Source organism: Larimichthys crocea, chromosome XII (assembly GCF_000972845.2).
Source record: "Larimichthys crocea isolate SSNF chromosome XII, L_crocea_2.0, whole genome shotgun sequence".
In the NCBI taxonomy this organism is placed as follows: Eukaryota; Metazoa; Chordata; class Actinopteri; family Sciaenidae; genus Larimichthys; species Larimichthys crocea.
This window is the reverse complement of record NC_040022.1, coordinates 27,374,022-27,390,720: the sequence shown is the minus strand read 5'-3', so window position 1 is coordinate 27,390,720 and position 16,699 is coordinate 27,374,022. Positions and strand designations below refer to the sequence as shown.

At 43.2% G+C, this 16,699-nt stretch overlaps 2 protein-coding genes across 2 annotated transcripts; one reads left to right on the top strand and one right to left on the bottom strand.

Annotated features, from left to right (window-relative positions):
- Nucleotides 1-871: 871 nt before the first annotated feature.
- Nucleotides 872-4,669, top strand: polr2f (RNA polymerase II, I and III subunit F). The gene is made up of 5 exons (XM_010748016.3): nt 872-1,029; nt 1,222-1,291; nt 1,420-1,550; nt 3,942-4,013; nt 4,115-4,669. Exons 1-5 carry the CDS (start codon nt 1,010-1,012, stop codon nt 4,203-4,205), a joined length of 384 nt encoding a protein of 127 aa, XP_010746318.1. The 5' UTR covers nt 872-1,009; the 3' UTR covers nt 4,206-4,669.
- A 3,851-nt stretch (nt 4,670-8,520) lies between these two features.
- Nucleotides 8,521-16,258, bottom strand: sox10 (SRY-box transcription factor 10). Its single transcript, XM_010748017.3, has 4 exons — nt 16,036-16,258; nt 12,498-13,320; nt 10,609-10,871; nt 8,521-10,460 (listed from the first exon to the last, which is right to left on the bottom strand). Exons 2-4 carry the CDS (start codon nt 12,926-12,928, stop codon nt 9,667-9,669), a joined length of 1,488 nt encoding a protein of 495 aa, XP_010746319.1. The 5' UTR covers nt 12,929-13,320; nt 16,036-16,258; the 3' UTR covers nt 8,521-9,666.
- Nucleotides 16,259-16,699: the final 441 nt, after the last annotated feature.

Sequence of the window (16,699 nt, the reverse complement as noted above, 5' to 3'; positions counted from 1 at the left end):
TGATTAAAAAGTCCAATTAAATTAATTTAGAACGGGTAAAACAAACAAGTCACAGGCTGTTTGATGACTAAAAATATTCACCCATCCAGTCAGTGCACATGTTATTTCCAACATCAGTTTCAATATTTTTGCACTGATGTTATGGCTTTAAGTTGGAAACACTGAAGAGAAGAACCTGCAAATCCTTGGAAGAGCTCAATCCCATCTTTTGTTTGTTCAATGCACAAATTCTGCAGCATTTATGAACAGACATTTCACGTAGGGTCAAGGTTGAATTATTTTTGTGTACTGTATCCTGACAAGCTCTTCTTGGACACCTGGTTTGTTTTTATAATACAGATCAACTATAGGCATTAAATGAGGCAGCTATTTAAAAAAAAAAAAGATAGCTGTGCTGTTTGGTTAAACATTTTAAAGTCATGGATACATAAATAAATACATTTTAAACAAACTCAGGTCATAATTTAGTCACGGCACATTTCTCCTTCCTTACTTTGCACTAAATCAACACTGCCAATTTGCTGCATATACTTTTGTACAATATATTTTATTCACTATTGCTATTTTGATATTTTATTATGTATAGTTTGTTCTTTATATTTTTATTCTTATGTTGTCTATCGTCACTGTGTGTAATGCTGCTGCTGCCAACTGCCAACTTGGGATAAATAAAGTCTATCTATCTATCTATCTATCTATCTATCTATCTATCTATCTCTATTAAAGCTTAAAAATCAGCACATTTAACAACTTTAACAAATAAACACTGACACACACCACAATCATTTTTATTTTATTACATCATGGCAAAAAAATTTGTTTTGTTGTTGTTGTCAAGTTTACAAGCGGAACTCATAACGAACGTTCCCCCTTTTGGGGGAACATTTCCAAACGCCACACCAAAGCAGCGGAAGCTGAAGGCTCGTGTGTCTCCATGTTGACAACAAGAAGTGACTGAAATCTGTCTGAAAACTTCAAATTCACAAACACAGGAGCTTCAGAATAAACCATGTCCGACAACGAGGATAAGTAAGTGACCACACGGAGCTCTAACGTGTTGTATAAACGTTGTATTTACGTTTAAATCACGTTAACGTAACAAAACGCGGGATAACGCTGTTAGCGCTGCAGCTAACTGACGTTAGCCTCTGTTCTCTGTCTTATAACTGTCTCATAACTGTCTTATAACTGTCTTTAACTGTCTTATTGTCACATTTAAAGCTTCGACGACGGAGATTTCGACGATGCCGAAGAGGACGAGGGGTTAGATGACCTGGAGAACGCGGAGGATGTGAGTCCGTCCTTTAATTAGTCATATTATTGGATTTTAATTGGATAAAACAGACATTAACTGAACCTGTGTGTGTGTGTGTGTGTGTGTGTGTGTGTGTGTGTGTGTGTGTGTGTGTGTGTGTTCAGGAGGACCAGGAGAACGTGCAGATCCTGCCTGCAGGAGAGGGACAGCAGGCCAACCAGAAGAGGATCACAACTCCTTACATGACTAAATACGAGAGGGCCAGAGTGCTCGGCACGCGAGCTCTGCAGATAGCGTGAGTGTTGTCGTGTACGTTGGTGTTGGAAGAAAGTGTTCAGGAGCCTTTGATGTCTTAGGCTGTATTATTTATTGACGCTTGGCCCAAGGAGAATTAGAGACACTCTCAAAGTTCATCAGAAGTGCCTGAGTCGGTCTCACATTCTGCCGAACTCATCCTGGTGGATCGACTTTAAACCACAAGAGAACACCACAAATACTACACGCCCAGAATTAGTCAAAGAGAACGTTTTTACCCATGGAGGTGTTATTGTCAGCATGTTCTGCTTGATCAAGGAGAATTAGAGACACTCTCAAAGTTCATCAGAAGTGCCTGAGTCGGTCTCACATTCTGCCCAACTCATCCTGGTGGATCGACTTTAAACCCCAAGATAACACCACAAATACTTTACGCTCAGAATGAGTCAAAGAGAATGTTTTTACCCATGGAGGTGTTATTGTCAGCATGTTCTAGTCTGGAGACACAGATGTCTCTTTACGCAGATTGGAACGTCAACAAGCTGTTTATTATATCTAAGAAGGCAGCAATAGGTCTCTTCGACCCTGGCCACCACAGTGTTGAGATAGACTGACACCTACTGTTCTCAATCAAAGCCAAACAGCTAACACTGCTGAGGACCTCAAGGCCCACACGTGACCTTGTGTTACCTAAGGACAGAAAGTTCCATAACATATGTGAACCTACACTGAGGTTGTCAAAGGCATCAGAACTTCAATACAGCGGTAGCTCACTCTGAGAGTGGACAGTTCAAGTCCAGCGTGGACCAAAGTATGGATGGTGGACTGCTGGGCTGGAGAGGTGCCAGTTCACCATGAGTGAGCTCCCAGGGCACCGCTATGTGTGGCGGCCCATCACTCCACCATCTCTCTACATTTGCAGGTCTATGAGCCATTGGAAAGAGGAAACGTCAGAGTGAAAATATTGTATTGTGTTGTGGAGAAATTGCTGAAGTCAGAGGTCAGTGGTGAGGTCAGGAAGGAAGGAAGTGTTCAGCACCCTCTGATGTCTTACGCTGTAATATTTATTGACGCTTGGCTAAGGAGAATTAGAGACACTCTCAAAGTTCATCAGAAGTGCCTTAGGTTACACGAGGTCAGTGTGGGCCTCGAGGTCCTCAGCAGTATTAGTTGTTTGGCTTTGGTTAAGAACAGTAGGTGCCAGTCTGTCCCAACACTGGGATGGCCAGGGTCGAAGAGACCTATTGCTGCCTTCTTAGATATAATAGATAGCTTGTTGACGTTCCAATCTGTGTAAACAGACATCTGTGCCTCCTGACTAGAATATGCTGACAATAACACCTCCATGAGTAAAGACATTCTCTTTGACTAATTCTGGGCGTGTAGTATTTGTGGTGTTGTTGTGGAGAAATTGCTGAAGTCAAAGGTCAATGGTGAGGTCAGGAAGGAAGGAAGTGTTCAGCAGCCTCTGATGTCTTATGCTGTAATATTTATTGACGCTTGGTTAAGGAGAATTAGAGACACTCTCAAAGTTCATCAGAAGTGCCTTAGGTTACACGAGGTCAGTGTGGGCCTTGAGGTCCTCAGCAGTATTAGTTGTTTGGCTTTGGTTGAGAACAGTAGGTGCCAGTCTGTCCCAACACTGTGGTGGCCAGGGTTGAAGAGACGTATTGCTGCCTTCTTAGATATAATAGATAACTGGCTGTTGAAGTTCCAATCTGCATAAACAGACATCTGTGTCTCCAGACTAGAATATGCTGACAATAACACCTCCATGGGTAAAAACATTCTCTTTGACTAATTCTGGGCGTGTAGTATTTGTGGTGTTATCTTGGGGTTTAAAGTCGATCCACCAGGATGAGTTGGGCAGAATGTGAGACCGACTCAGGCACTTCTGATGAACTTTGAGAGTGTCTCTAATTCTCCTTGATCGAGCGTCAATAAATAATACAGCATAAGACATCAGAGGCTCCTGAACACTTTCTTCCTTCCTGACCTTACCATTGACCTTTGACTTCAGCAATTTCTCCACAACATCCACCATCTCTCTACATTTGCAGGTCTATGAGTCATTGGAAAGAGTAAACGTCAGAGTGAAAATGATATTTTAATGCTCCTTCCTGTTTGGTCATATTCACTTCAACTATTATCCGGAAAGGTCTTATGTGATCTCTGATTTTTGAGCACATCAATATCATCCAGACTGAGCTGCAAGGAAAGATTAGACTGAAAGGTAGCAGATGAGGAACAAAGAGGTTCCCCTCTCTTAGCAGAACCACCAGAATCAGTTCACTTCTCATCAGTCAATTAATTGTTGATGAGAAGTGATTTGATTTGTTACTAGTCGGTACTCTAACTGAGCCCTACATGTATTGTAAGAGGGTTTGGATTTTAGACCTTGACCTGTCTGTCTGCTGGTTGTTTCCTACAGGATGTGTGCCCCTGTCATGGTGGAGCTGGAGGGAGAAACAGACCCCTTACAGATAGCAATGAAAGAGTTAAAGTAAGTGATAGCCGTACAGTGTGAATGATGAGTAATGCGATTTAGCACTTCTCTGGACTTCCCAGTATCTCACCGTAAACTCTGTTTGTTCCCTCCGACAGGAGCAGAAAGATCCCCATCATCATCCGCAGGTACCTTCCTGACGGGAGTTACGAGGACTGGGGCTGTGACGAGCTCATCATCACCGATTAACTGACTTATCCAGCCTGCACTGACACAACAATACACGCTGATTCAGACCCACCATTGTCTCAGGTCAGTCAGCTACACAAACCCAAAGGATTCCTAAGACGACTGCGTTTCTCACCCACCTGTTTGTACCTCAAACATCAGGCGACTCTGTGAGTCGGTGACAACGTAAAATGTACTAAACAGACACATTAAAACCCCAGGAGTGTGTCGCTTGTTACTCAGTCTTGTGTCATTGCACGGCACACAGCTAAAGTTCAGAGTTAGGATCCCCAGTACTTCTTGTTTTAGCAGCCGCATTATAACTTAGAGCCACAAGGGGGAAATGTAACTCAAGTCAAACATTTACTTTCTCTTCTGAAGTCATCCTGTGTTGTAATTATTCCATTTGTTGTTTTTGAAGGAGAGAAGAGATTAGTGTGAAAGAACTGTTTTATTGTTATTAATAAACTCTTTTGTATAAATGACCGTGCCTCATTCATACCACTCATAAAAACACCGTTACAGAAGTTTGCGATGTCTTTAAAGTTGGGTTCCTATAATCACATGGATTTAACAGTATAATTATGCAATAAACAAGCGGGATGTCCAGGTAAACTGAAGGAAACGCTTCAACCTGCAGCATGTTATACTGCTATATAAACATGTCTTCATAACCTTCTACAACCTGTGGTTAATAGCTCGCCCAGTTCAGTATTTGTACTTCTTGACGATGTTGATACAGCTTTAGTTTTCGTAGTATTGACTAAATATCCTCTGTAAGAGTCTAGATATGTCCACGTCAACCACTCACACAGCTTTCTTTTGTGTGCCAAGAGTTATCATGATTATTTAATAATCATGATAACTCTTGGCTAAGGTGATTTCATGTAGCTGTCTAATAATTAGACAGCTACATGAAATCACCTCAGTTTAGGTATAGACGGCTGTAAACCACAGATACAATGCCAGCTACACAAACAACCCCAAGAATGTCAGTATCAGTGTAGCAGTATGTGTCTGCTTGAAAATCACCATCTCTTACAGTTGAGATTTCTGGCACATTGGAAAATGTTGTGATTAGGAAACTGGAAAGTCCCATCAGAGAAGACAATGTCTGTTTCTGTTATCTGTTATTTCTCGTATAACTATTATAGAAGCCTGACATGTCCTCGTCTGTTTTAATGTTCAGGAGCTGTATTAAAGAGATGAAGCACGTATACTCCTGCAGGCAGCTGTGTGTAACCATGTTGTAACCGTCACGATGCTCTCTGTATCCCCCCCCTCTTCCCCCATACAAACACACACACACACACACACACACACACACACACACACACACACACACACACACACACACACACACACACACACAAAGCAGCCAAACAGTCACTGTATTGTTTCATGAAAATGGGTTGTTGCTCAGGCAGAAAGAGGGTCAGTGCATGCAGGAAGACGGAGGGGGCTGTAAATTTGTGAGAATGAGAGGATTAAGAGCTTTGTTGTGGAAGAAGAAGCCGTATGATGATACTCCGGCCACTGGTAGATGGATGGGTGAATGTTCAGCGTGTACATAGATATACAATATGCATCACGTGCATAATAAATACATCCTACTCTACTCACAAACATACAAACTGATGAAGTGTTTTCCCGTAATGAAAGCAGAGCCAGGTGTGTGTAGTCATATTGTCATTTGTCTAACGTCACCAGTTTGTGCCACTATCTATAATTGAGTGTTGCCGCAGTCGTGTTATTAATTTTTTTTTAAAAACTGCTTTCATCTGTGAGCCTTTTGATTGGAGGAGACAGCGCCTCGGGGTGATGCTGCACTCTTTTCACGGGGAGGATGGAGCAGCCCATGTGACACTCAGCAGCAGAAGCCGCAGTGAGGCCGGCATCAGGTCGTTCTCGGCCCCGGCTACGGGCACGACTAATAACTTTTGACTTTTGCTCACTGCTTTGTACTCTGTACTCTTTGTGCTCTGACCCCTGTGATGACCCGGCACCTTGACTAAACAAGTACATCATTCCCAGCATTTGTTGATTGGATGATTTGATCAAGGGATGATGAATTATGCTCAATTTTGGGAGGTGTTGTTTACACAGCCACACTTCTGTTCCACTTTCCAGCAGATGAGGTCAGCTGACTGTTGTGCAGTACCAGAGTTAGATTTTACCATCAACGTAACAGCATATCTGGTAGAAACCAACCCTGATACTTTTGATCCATTCTTGCCTTGCGGTGTACAGTGGCAGGGTGAGCTGATGACCTCATTGACAGCGTATCAGCTGTACGTGCCCCTCTCATCTGCTCCTGTGTCTTCTGCTCCGGGCGTTGACAAATCATCTAAACGGATAAGTAACTCTACCTAGGTGTTGTTTCTGGTTAACTCTCTTTAACTTTTGGAATGGTTTAATCCCATTACAGCTTCAACCTGAGTTTTTGCGGTGGATGGTGTGAGTGTGGGGGGGGTGAGAAGAGGAGGAGGAGGAGGTTAGGTAGCGGGGGTGGCAGGGTCTATGTGCAGAGAGAGTATGAGAGTCCCTTTGTATCCCGGTGAAGCTACAGGCCAGGCAGTTATGGGCAAGGCTCCCTCGTTGCCCTGTTTCCCTCCTCCCCAGGCTCCCCTTTCAATGGCCCTCTTTGTCTTTCCAAAGTATCACACAGCCGATTAAAGAGAGGGAATTAGGAGTCAGGCTTAACCCACAACACACAGAGAAACACACACACACATACATGCACACTATAACAAACTTGAAATGTGCATATAGGCGTGCATAACTAGTCGTATCCACCCCCCCCCCCCCCCCCACCCTCCATCTGTGGCTGGATTAGTTCAAACTCAAGGAAAGTTTCAGTCGCAGTAATCAGCTACAAACTTCATTAAATGAACGTGGATCTGATGACACTTCTGCTGCTCTTGTAACACATTATCCCCACAGTCTCATACGCTGCCTGCACACGTGAGGCCCCATCACTCATGTTCAGCTTACCTCTAATGGTCGAAGTTAAAGTGAATGATCTATTACAGCCGAGCAGATTATGCTGAGAATGTGAGCGGCGATTTGTTTCTCTAGTTACTGTGCTGTAGTTGTTATTCAGTCTGAGATGTTATTATTTATTATTATTTCAGTTATTCGCTCCATCGTAGAATTGTTTCAAGAGGCGGATTTTTATTAAAGCAGAAATAATAGAGCTTTATTTCAAGTGAGAGTAAAAGATCATTAGTCATCATCACATGTTAAGGCTTTCGCTCCTGCTGTTATTTTAAAAAAAAGTTGTGTTGCTGTGTTGTGCTGGCAACAGTTATACAAGAGTGGAAAATATGAAATACTAAAATGGCAACAACAGTTTTTCTTCATATTGGAGAGAAATCAACAAACAGCGCCCCCAAAACATAAAGCAGATATAAATAAGAAATGTAAAATTCATAGCAACATCAACAGATATTTCACACACAGAGCAACACAGATGTAAAATGAACTTATGCTGGAGGTAAATGGTTAAATAAAAATTGGGTTTAAGCTTAGATGGACCAAAAAATGAAGAAGAAGCAGTGCGGCATGTATATGGTTTGGATCTGTGTCCAGTAGTGATAAAGAATATTTAAATGATATACATGAGAGCAAAGCAAATTAAATGAATGTTTGTTTGTTTTTTCACTTAAGCAGATGCAGAATAACACATTTAAATAAAATACAATTCGGTTTTATGAGACAAGGAACAGAAATGACATGTGAAAACATGATATAAGACCAAAGAGAGATGCTAAAAGTAACATAAAATACAGAGTGTTGCTTCTCTGTTTCATGTGTGAGTAGCAGTTATTATTAAGGACAAGGCACGTTTTTATATTTAATATTAGGCTTTGTTAAAACATATTCTCCTGGAAGCTTTACTTGCTCAATCTCTGGCAACTGTCTCTCGGTATTGGCATCTCCCGCACTGAAACTGTGTCGGAGAAATTTTAAAGTCACAGAACTACAATCGAAAGATCTGACATTTCACATTGAACACTGTTCTATGTACACATTTTTGAATTACACGTTAAGGAAAAGAAAAGGCAGTGGTGCAGACTTTAAGTGGAGATAATAATGGCAAAAAGCATTAAACAGAATTACTACAGTCAACTGTTAAAACAATGGAAAAAGCTTCTAGCATGTATCCTATGACAAATTGCAATTGGTCAATGAAAATCGATTATCCAAGTATAAATATGTCTTTTATCATGAATGTCCTCCATGAATAGATCAAATATTATAATGAACATCATCACACTCATCAGTGCCATTGTGAAAAAGGCAAAAGTAGCTTTAAGACACCAACACATTTTGGAGTAATTTACAATAAATCCTGTTGGAAAATAGTTGGCAGCTAAAGAAAAAACTAATTAGCGACAAAATGCAAGGTAGTTTTGAGTGTCACGTTGGGAGAAACATCTGTACAATCTGTTTCTTCTTTACAAGTTTTGGTCTCAAAACTTTGGTCGTTTCACAAATATCTATATGCATCAATATACGCACATTTGTTATTTCAAGTACATCGTATAAACTATCCTGATAATCAGTCAGTCATCATGAAAATTGTTTTTTTTTTGTGTGTGACTAAAATATACATTTCACGTACCAAAATATCAACATGGTTTTATGGCGTTTGTCTTCCACGCATGTTGTGTGTACAAAAGGCATTTTTAAGTGAACACAGCATACTCATTTGAATTAAATAGGCGCAAATGTGCCTCAGAAACCAACAGGATGTCATCAGTATTTGTTGCATTGTCTTCCAAAAGCAATACAAATCTTAACATCTGTTTTGATAAAAGGTCAGTCTTGCCTGAGAAGTAAATGGGCCGCAGCCAAACATTAGGCACTTCATTCTTCTGGTACACACACAAAAAAAAGGCATTTGATATTGAATGAATTTGGCTCCCTCTCAGTCAAAGTCTGCGAATTCTCAATGTGTACCATGGTCCCTGTTGCTACCGCCGCCTTGTGGCTTGCAGGAGAGCGGTGTAGACTACAGTATGCCTCCTCTGATACACATGGAGGCACCAAACGGACAGGGACTTGATCCAACCACTTCTGAACACTGCCACCGGAGGTTCTGCTTTAAATCTAACCAGAACTCTACAATGTTGGTAGTTGTAGGTTGGTGTTTTTCCTCTGTGCTACCAAAGTAATACATTCTCACCTCTCAGTACTACACTGTGTGCCTCAAATGATCAGCCACGCTTCAAAAGCACCACTCTCCAAGCTCATCCTTGAGCTCTGACAGCATTTCTGCCACCGGGCGAGAGCAGAACGAGGTTTCTCCCCTCCTGTCTCCCCAGCCGACTCCCCCAGTGCCTGCACACTCCCCCTGGCCCAGACCGCTTTCACCATTTCCACCACCAACACTGTTATCGTTACTGTTGCTGCTGCTCCTCCTTGGGTCTGACATGGGGGCTGAACCTGCACCAGTGCCCTCTGGTCTCGTTGTCTGTCATGGCCGCGACAGTGTTGTGTAAACGGGCTGTTCCCAGTGCGTGGGGCTGTGTGACTGCGGTACGTTGGCTGAGTCAGTGATGGCGGTGTACAGGGGCCTCTGGGAGGGCCCCATGTAAGAGAAGGCAGAGTACAACCCCGAGGCTTGGCTGGAGTGGGTGTAGTATGACCCTGAGGCCTGGTGGTCAGCGTATTCAGCAAACTGAGCCCTGGAGGCCAATGAGGGGAAGGCAGAACTGTAGTGAGGAAGGCTGAGGGGAGTGTAGGTGACATGGGAACTGGGTGAGGCTGCCTCTACGAAGTGACCACCAGCACCTCCGGCCTCGCTCTTGATCTGGGCCTTGGAGGGATCTGAGCCCAGAGGGGTGCCATGATGTTGCTGCGGCTGTTGCTGCTGCTTGGAGAGCCAGGCTGCTGAGTGTCCACTGGCCGCTGCCAGAGCTGAGGAGATGCCGTAAGTGTACGGAGAGGATGGAGCAGCTGTTGAAGCCGCTACTCCCGCTGCGCTCTGCCCAACCCCCGGGTGCCCATTGGGGGGAAGGTACTGGTCAAACTCATTCACATCAAAAGGTTCCATGTTGACCATCACCTCATGGCTCATCTCACCAATGTCCACGTTACCAAAGTCAATGTGAGGTTTCCCAGATCCTGGAGCACCTGAGCTTCCCTCTGCTCCCATTGTGCCACGGGAGCCCCCATTCCCAACGCCCTCCCGTTTTCCATCCCCTGCCTTACCAGACTGAGGCTCAGTCTTGGGAGTGGTGGGAGGTGTGGGAGGACTGTGACTCTGACCTGTGGAGACACAAGAAAACATATAGTTAGTGTAATTTTACTTGGCAGATTCAAGCATTTATCTTCCTGTGGGCCACACTGTCCAATTGTATCCAGACTTTATTTAACATTGTGATAGGGGGTTAGTGGAAGGGAGGCTGCAGCCCACCTGCAGCATGCGGGTGGTGCACATCAGCCAGAGGGGACCGAGCCCCCCCATTGTGGACCACTTCCAGGTGGAGGCCCTTGTAGTGAGACTGGCTGACCTCACCCTCCGAATGGCCATCGGCCTCACTTCCTGAACCGGAACCGGGCTTTCCGTTCTTGCGACGTCGCGGCTGGTATTTGTAGTCAGGATAGTCCTTCTTGTGCTGCTTCCTCAGCCTCTCGGCCTCTTCGATAAATGGTCGTTTGTCACTCTCGTTAAGAAGCCTTGGACAAGAAGGAAAGATGTTGGTAGATAAGTAACGTGAAGTCCTCAGTCCCACATTAAGATGACTTTTTTAAAGGTTGCTATTCTGGGTGAAGTCAACAACAACACAGTGTGTGGAACTTAATTATCTTTGCTTGGCAACAGACTTTTAAAAATCATTTTAGTGGCTATTAATACATTATTCATTCACAACATCTGTGCAGCTGCATCTAATGTCATGCCTGCGAGGGGCTTTTGACTGCTGGGCAGTAATGAAATAAAACAGGCCAAAGACGCATCCTGTCTGCAAACGTGAAACTGAGCTCCTTATTACTACTGCTGGCAGGAATGGCATGAGAAACCCCTGACCTTCCTCAGCCTCGCTGTTCATCGTGTTTCTGAGCCAATTAACCAATCATGCCCGAGCCCCAAGGTCAAGTCTTCATCTAATTAATGTTCAGTCTCCACAAGGTTAATGAATTTAACCTTTCTGACCTTCTTGTTAGCAAATAGTGAGTGTTCACTTTGAGAAACTAGATGGATGGTCTGATGGACCTTTTAAATGTAAAGAGCTGCAGGGGTTCTGTGATCAAGAGGCAGCAATGTTGCCATTGATTTTTCGGAGGCTAACCGTAAAAATTCAATATACCTTGAATGATCTGTGGAGTATTAGCAGTCTCAAGCCACATTTTACACAAATGTGTAAACAAGCAACATGTGTTAAGTCAGAGAAGTAGAAGCTGAAGGTTGAAAACTGCATTTTAGAGCTGTGAGGTTGTAAAAATGCCGTCTGATTTATTTCGCCAGTAATTAAACAGTGTATGAAATTAGCCATGTGACCATGACACACCCACAGTGACTACATACAAATACCTCTCAAATGGTGTCCAACTGTCCAAAAGTGAACAGTTGGACAATGTGGCCATGTTTAGGGCAGCTTAAACATATCACACTCATATTTAGTACAGCTTATTATTATTTTGCAAAGAAAGTTACATGAGGGAACGTCGTCTTCTGACATTTTCTCATGAACAAGATCCCAATGATGTTCTTGTTCATAAGAAAATGAACTTAAAACAAATAGTCTGAATAAAGACAGATGTGTGTGAAATTATTGTCATATGCACGATAATTTACAGTGTGTTTTAACAGTTTTGTGTGTAAAATCCATCTACAAGTAGCCTACATAACATTCTTGCTTCTTAATATCAGCATTCATGTGCTCTTTGCCAGAAGGAAAATCCATGATTCAAAAGTACAGTATGTTGTACATGTTGATATACAGTATTGAGTACAGGATGCAAAAGATCAGCTGACTGAGGGAGCTTTACAACTCAGATCTTTTATTATTTGGGAACTACTGCAGTTTATTCTTGAAACTCTCAGGCTGAACCATGACACTGACCTTTGTCTTAGCTATTTCCCCTTAACCCCCACACTCAAAATAAACATTTATCTATAGCAGTGATGTGTTTCTTGAAAGCTAAAGATTCATCCTAAATATTTTGTCCTGTAAAATGAAGTGAGTGTATCTCCAGACCCACACCTAACTGGCCTGCTGTCTCCACGTTTCACAGCTGTGGGCGTGAACATAATCACAACATTGCAATAATTTGCCATCCCTGGACTATAATCGGCCTCCTCACCTCCAGAGCTTCCCCAGGGTCTTGCTGAGCTCCGCGTTGTGCAGGTGCGGATGTTGGTCTGCCAGTTTCCTGCGCGCCGCCTGCGCCCACACCATGAAGGCGTTCATGGGCCTCTTCACGTGCGGCTTGTTCTTGCTTCCGGAGTTCACGCGCACCGGCATTGGCACGAGGGTCCAGTCGTAGCAGTTGAGCACCTGACTCACAGCCTCGCGGATCCCCGCGGGGAAACGTTCGTCCTCATCGTCGGATTTGACGGACGAGCACCCCGCCCCGTCGTCCAGACCCGCCAGCTGCGGCTGCTGCTGCCCGTGGAGAGGCGAGTCCCCCCCGCCAGGCGCACCGGAGGAATGACCCGGTGACAGGGAGCGACTGTCGTCTGACATCCCGGGACTGAGCTCTACCTCCGATAAGCTCTGCTCCTCTCTAGACATCTTCCTGCCCGTAGATGATGTAAGACCTGTTCCTAAATGCCTATCTCTACCTGTCGGTTCCTTGTTCCTGTTTATCCCTACAGTTACGCACGGAGTGTCGGCTGACTGCTGTCTGATCTGTCCCTCTGGCCTTCCTCTTAAGTTATAATATAAACTGCCAGTCTGTCTCTACTCTCAGCCTCCGTTGCAAAACTCTGTGAGGGTTCCACATTAAAGTTCTTTCCATCCGCGTTGTTGGTATCATAGGCGGCTCAGCGCGCACCTTGGACCCCAGTTTACCTGCTAATGCACAACTCTCTGCGCCAAACTCACCGGGTCTCACTCCCCTCCCGACTTTCCCTTCTCTCTCTCTCCTCCGTTTGTCCCACGATTTGAAATCCAACGGCGAGGACCTGAAACAGCAGAGTGGGTGCGGAGCGTCAGTTCAACAAGCCAGAGGTGGAGTAACAGCTCCTGATTCATGAGGCAACAAAAACTTCAACACCTGTTGGACCATTGACTGTATTTCCAGGGAGAGGGGGGACTGTTATCTGATTAGTGTTTTTTATTACATGTTGGCCAAAACAAGACCTCTTTATTTCTGCTTGAATTTCTTTCTCTCCATCACAATAACAAAACCTAAAAGTCTGATCCTGAATGGACTGCCCCACCCTATTTTTTCTCAATAAAATAATCCTTTTTGTGGGTCCTTCTCCAGCCATGTCCCCATATTGTCTCCACTATCAGTAACACCTCAATAATTTCTTCAGATATCTATATTTATATTAATATTTGGTTCGTTTTCATGGAAGACTTCATTTTTCTTAAAGTGGAATTATTAGTCTTTTATCCCTAAAGTGGGTCTGCATGAAGTTCACTCATGTGATACATGAAAATAAGTATATACAGGCTCATATACACCTCTGTCCAGCTCATTGCGCAGTGCCTCTCTCTCTCTCTCTCTCTCTGCAGGCCTGAGCCTCGCCCCCCCAAACAAGCTACTGTTTAAGGTTTTGCAGTTATTCCAAGCTCCCCGGAGAGAAAGTGTTGGCATGATATGAGGCCGCAGCAGCACAGACCTTGGATTTATACTCCGCAGTTCTTGGATAAACATGGCCTGGCGCTGGAAATATAAACCCTGCGTGTGCGTGCGTGTCATTACGCGTGTGTGAATTAGACACTGTCTGTTTGTTGAACAGGGCCAGGTCTATCGGCGGCAGCAAAAAAAAAAAAAAAAAAAAAAAAAGTGTCCTTGTTTTGTCCATTAAATCAACACCCCTGCCTCGAACTTTACGTCCTAAATCAGCGAACTTCCTGTGAACCAACAACCCACAGTCCGCTGGTTTGTTTTCTACCTCGGTATCACATTGCAGGAAAATTAGTGATCTCGCTCACATCTAGTGACGGTTTGAAATAGCTTGTCAATTTAACAGACTGTGTGTTCATGGGTTAGGTTAAGTGGGGAGGGTGGGGGGATATGCCCACTTAACACTCAGGTTGCCTCACCTTTTATATTTGGTGTGAAAGGTTTATCCTGATATTTCAGACACACTGATGACGTATTAGTGAATTTATGTCCTTAGAATATTTACTCATTTGTGGGTGCTACTTTTTGCTGACCATCATTTACTTTTTAACAAATTAATCTTTCTAAAATGGCGTTTGCTCTGCTGGCTGATTGCGGAGACAAAATTACAGATTATGTTTCATGTGGCTCTTAATCAAAAGTAAAAGAAAAGAAAAAAACGGCTTTTAATTAACATCAGAGTGGATGTCAGGAATCGTATCCATTTCCAACAGAGGGGTCTGTATAAAGCTTTACCATCTGTCTGGTGCGCATTAATAATGATATTCGCCAACCACCTGGTCTGAAAGGTCCACTTCACAGACTGTCATCAAGTCCCCGCGGCAGGGACACAATGCGTAAACATCGTGCGTAAAGGCACCAAATGCCACATTGCGCACGTGTTGTCTTTGTTTGCACGACACAGCGTTTCTTACATAGAGTCACTCTAATGAAATATAGCAAAGGGCAATGATTGAGAATGATTTGACTAAGTGGTGATAATTTCCTTTGGTCAGTGGGTTGTTTCTTTAAGCAGATGGCGCCTCAAATTAGGAACAAACAAGCGAATGATGAACTCAACAGAGAGTCCTCTATCCATCATCGGTCTGCAGCAACAAATGTCATTTTTTATCTGATAATGCATAATATATAAATTGTTTCCGACACACCCGTCAAATTATGCTTGTTATTAATTTACATTGCTCAGCACATTTATCGTGCGTAATGAATTTCGGCTATGTGAACTCATTATCGCCGCTTGGCTTGGCAGTAAGTTGGCCTTAATTTGCTTGTTTGAAATTTTTTTTCAATTAGTTTCACAATAGATCAGATTTACAGTGCTAGTCCACACAGCTCCAAAACAACAGTCATACATGGGACAACCAACACAACAACTTGAAGTTCAACAATAATTTAACAAAATAAAATATAAAACAAATTGTTTAAAAACATTTTTCCTATATACACCAAAAAAAAAAACATTGTCAGTGATGTGCGTGGAATTGTTTGTCTCTTGCTATTTCCTTTTTTAATAAACTGTTTGAGATTTTAAAGAATAATTAACTAACGAACAATGACTAACCCTTTCTGTCTTGAACCTAAACTTTAAATTAAAGAATGTCCAAACAAATGATCAACGATCCATAAACAGTTTAAAACAGGAACACTTGTTGCACTGATACAAAAACGGAGCTCTCATTGAAAGATTCAGCATGGCAGTGATTATTATGTTTGCCATCATCACCCTTGTCAGAAATTGTCCTGTTTTTTAAGCTAAATAAATATTGTTTTTCTCAGGATGTAGGCCTGAAATGTGCCAAAAGTCATTTAAAAGTTTCAGATTGGACAAATCATTTTGGACTAGTATAGAAACACAGTCCTATAGCTCACGATTACTAAAAGAGTTGTTAATAATTATCGTGCAGAGGTAAGACTGCATCTCTAAATCTGAGCCGGGTTTCTGCTCCGAATGAATCCGACGAGAAGAAACAACCAAATCGCAGAGACAGAGCAGCCATCGGCGGCAGAGAGAGGAAAGAGTTGGAAATGCTAAGCGCCTTACTTCAGTAATGAGAAAAGGAGGTCGCCGGTTTAGCACGAGAATCCGTGAGTTCCCGAGTTTCCAAAGTGACGCTCGCTCCCCAGCCCCCTCGCTCGCGCTGCCCGAGTATGAATGCCTGCTCTGTGTGTCGGTACCGGGGGTTAAAGAGCTCCTTGTATGAGGCTGAGAGGGAAAAAAATAAAAAGATACCGGGGGGGACAAGTCTTAAAGGAGCAGCAGGACTGCACGGATGCTGGCACGGAGAGCTCTGATTGGTTGAAGCAATAGGTTGCTCTCTCCCTCTCCCTCTCATCTATCTATCTATCTATCTATCTATCTATCTATCTATCTATCTAGGACAGAACAGAAAAAGTTGCATGCAGTCTGGTACGAGCATGCGTAAATTACGCACGAAGTTTTACGCAAGGTGTTTTGTACATTACTGTCACTGTGCACGTGTATTCTTCGTGTTATACTTCCACGTCTAATTATACAGGCCTCGTTTTTTTTGCGTTAACAAGTCAAACAAAACAAAATGTTTGATTTAGTCCCTCCAGCAACTAAATGAGGAACAGTAGGCCTGGTGAAATTACACGAATCCAACACATAAGTACAAATTGGATTTTCACTCCAAAATTCAATCAAGTGCGCCGCTGCGGGACTTTCGTGGCAGATTATTCACGAG